The 2806-nt window shown below is 52.6% G+C and overlaps 1 protein-coding gene across 1 annotated transcript in view; it reads left to right on the top strand.

The window, feature by feature from the left end:
- Window positions 1-2806, top strand: part of ANO9 (anoctamin 9) — a 22764-nt gene that overhangs the window by 10395 nt on the left and 9563 nt on the right. The window contains exons 12-15 of the mRNA XM_023508607.1: window positions 926-1030; window positions 1116-1280; window positions 1364-1400; window positions 1898-2009. Coding sequence (XP_023364375.1) covers window positions 926-1030; window positions 1116-1280; window positions 1364-1400; window positions 1898-2009 — 419 coding nt within the window. The remainder of the gene's footprint in view (window positions 1-925; window positions 1031-1115; window positions 1281-1363; window positions 1401-1897; window positions 2010-2806) is intronic.

Genomic DNA, 2806 nt, shown 5'->3' with positions numbered 1-2806 from the left:
CTGAGGAGTGTACGCTGGTGACTGAGGTGTGTGTGACCCTGACTGAGGTGTGTGTGCCTCTGACTGAAGTTTGTGTGCCTGTGACTGAGGAGTGTGTGCTGGTGACTGAGGCGTGTGTGCCCATGGCTGAGGAGTGTGTGACCATGACTGAGGTGTGTGTGACTGTGACTGAGGTGTGTGCCTGTGACTGAGGTGTGTGTGCCCATGACTGAGGAGTGTGTGACTGTGACTGAGGTGTGTGCCTGTGACTGAGGTGTGTGCCTGTAACTGAGGAGTGTGTGACCATGACTGAGGTGTATGCCACTGACTGAGGTGTGTTTGCCTGGGACTAAGGGTGTGTGACCATGACTGAGGTGTGTGTGACCATGACTGAGGTGTGTGCCTGTAACTGAGGTGTGTGCCTGTGACTGAGGTGCGTGTGCCTGTGACTGAGGAGGGTGTGACTGTGACTGAGGAGTGTGTGACAGTGGCTGAGGTGTGTGTGACCCTAACTGAGGTCTGTGTGCCTGTGACTGAGGTGTGTGCCTCTGACTGAGGTGTGTGCCTCTGACTGAAGTGTGTGTGCCTGTGTCTGAGGTGTGTGAGCCTGTGACTGAGGTGTGTGTGCCTGTAACTGAGGAGTGTGTGACCATGACTGAGGTGTATACCACTGACTGAGGTGTGTTTGCCTGGGACTAAGGGTGTGTGACCATGACTGAGGTGTGTGTGACCGTGACTGAGGTGTGTGCCTGTAACTGAGGTGTGTGTGATCATGACTGAGGTGTGTGTGCCCATGACTGAGGTGTGTGTGTTCATCACTGAGGCATGTCCCTACATCTGAGGTGTGACTACATGTCTGAAGCATGTATACCCGTGACTGAGGTGTGTCCCTATCCCCGAGGAGGCATGTGCCCTTACCTTTGAGGTTTACCTGGGTCCTCCCCAGGAGGAAATAGCGCTGGAGCTCATTAACTGCAAGAACTACAAGCTGCAGCTGCACCAGCACTCCTACCTACGCAGCAGCGTCATCCTTGCCCTGTCTTTGCTCATGGTACTCCTGGGGAACCCATGTGGGGGCTGGGGACCCAGCTGGGCAGCCCTTCCCCAGCCTCACCCTTGCTGCTGCCCTGCTGCAGATTTGCCTCATGATCGGCATGGCCCATGTCCTGGTGGTCTACCGTGTGCTGGCTGCTGCCCTCTTCAGCAGCTCGGCCTTGCCGTTCCTGGAGGAGCAGGTGACCACAGCCGTGGTGGTGACTGGTGCCCTGGTACACTATGTGACCATTGTCTTCATGACCAAGGTGCGGATGGGGATGGGACTGTGGGGGCAGGCCGGGTATCTGCTGAGGCCTGGGGAGCCCCACTCAGTATTCCCCTCCTGCAGATCAACAAGTTTGTGGCGCTGAAGCTCTGTGACTTTGGTGAGAGGAAGGCCCTCAGCCCTCCCTGGGGACACAGTGGGAGGATCCGGGACTGGGAGGGTTTTTTTTTTTTTTTAAGACAGAGTCTCACTTTGTCACCCTGGGTAGAGTGCATGGCATCACAGCTCAGAGCAACCTCAAACTCTTAGGCTCAAGTGATTCTCTTCCCTCAGTCTCCTGAGTAGCTGGGACTACAGGTGCCTGCCACAACACCCAGCTATTTATTAGAGACCAGGGTCTCGCTCTGGCTCAGGCTAGTCTCAAACCTATGAGCTCAGGCAATCTCCTCAACTCTGCCTCCCAAGTGCTGGGATTATAGGCGTGAGCCACCATGCCCTGCCTGGGCTATGAGTTTTGGAACCATGATCAGAAACCTGGGGAGGGGTCTTTCCTGCTATCCCTGGGACCTCTCCCTCAAGTAGGCTGGCTGCTCAGACCAAGAGAGAAGTGAGGGCTTGGGGACAGGATGGCAAGGGATAGGCCATGTCTCATTCCAGAGAAGCCCAGGACCTTCTCTGAGCGGGAGAGCAAGTTCACCATCCGGTTCTTCACCCTGCAGTTCTTCGCACACTTCTCCTCCCTCATATACATTGCCTTCATCCTGGGCAGGTAGGCGCTGCACCAACCTCCCTCTGACTCAACCTGTGTGGGTGTGTTTGCACGCCTTTAGAAGTAGCAATACCTCTTCTTGTATGTTTTTTCAAATAATTCATGCTCAGAACAAGTAGAAACTGAATATAGAAATGTGCGAGTGAAGCCTGGAGTGACCCCACCCCCTTGATCCCATGCCAGTCCAGTGGGCCTTCTCAGCTCTCACAAATTGCGTGCATACACACATCCACTGAGAAAAGTGATTTTGTCCTGTGAATAATTATACCCACTTTTACCCTGAAAATGTACATGGATGTTTTCTGCATGGTTCTATATCCTGTGTGGGATATACTTGGATTTATTTAACCACTTCAGCTGGTGGACATCGGCTATTTCCAGTTCTGTGCTGCAGTGAGTGTTACACACACCTCTGCTTGCCTCATCTTCCTAATTAGTGAAGTGAGTCTTTCTGTCTTTATTTATTTATTTATTTATTTGAGACAGAGTCTCATTCTGTTGCCCTGGGTAGAGCACCATGGCATCATAGCTCACAGCAACCTGCCACTCCTGGGCTCAAGTAATCCTCCTACCTCAGCCTCCTGAATAGCAGGGACTACAGGTATCCACCACAACACCTGGCTAGTTTTTCTATTTTTAGTAGAGACAGTGTCTCCCTCTTGCTCAGGCTGGTCTTGAACTCCTGAGCTCAAGCAATATGTTCACCTTTAAGTGGGTCTTTGTGGCTCAAACGATACATGCCTTTTTGTTTTCACTAAAGAAAATCATTGAGGCTCGGCGCCTATAGCTCAACCGGC

This window comes from Otolemur garnettii, unplaced genomic scaffold (genome assembly GCF_000181295.1).
Source record: "Otolemur garnettii isolate 467f Iridium unplaced genomic scaffold, OtoGar3 scaffold00260, whole genome shotgun sequence".
In the NCBI taxonomy this organism is placed as follows: domain Eukaryota; kingdom Metazoa; phylum Chordata; class Mammalia; order Primates; family Galagidae; genus Otolemur; species Otolemur garnettii.
This window is presented reverse-complemented; position numbering and strand designations above follow the sequence as displayed.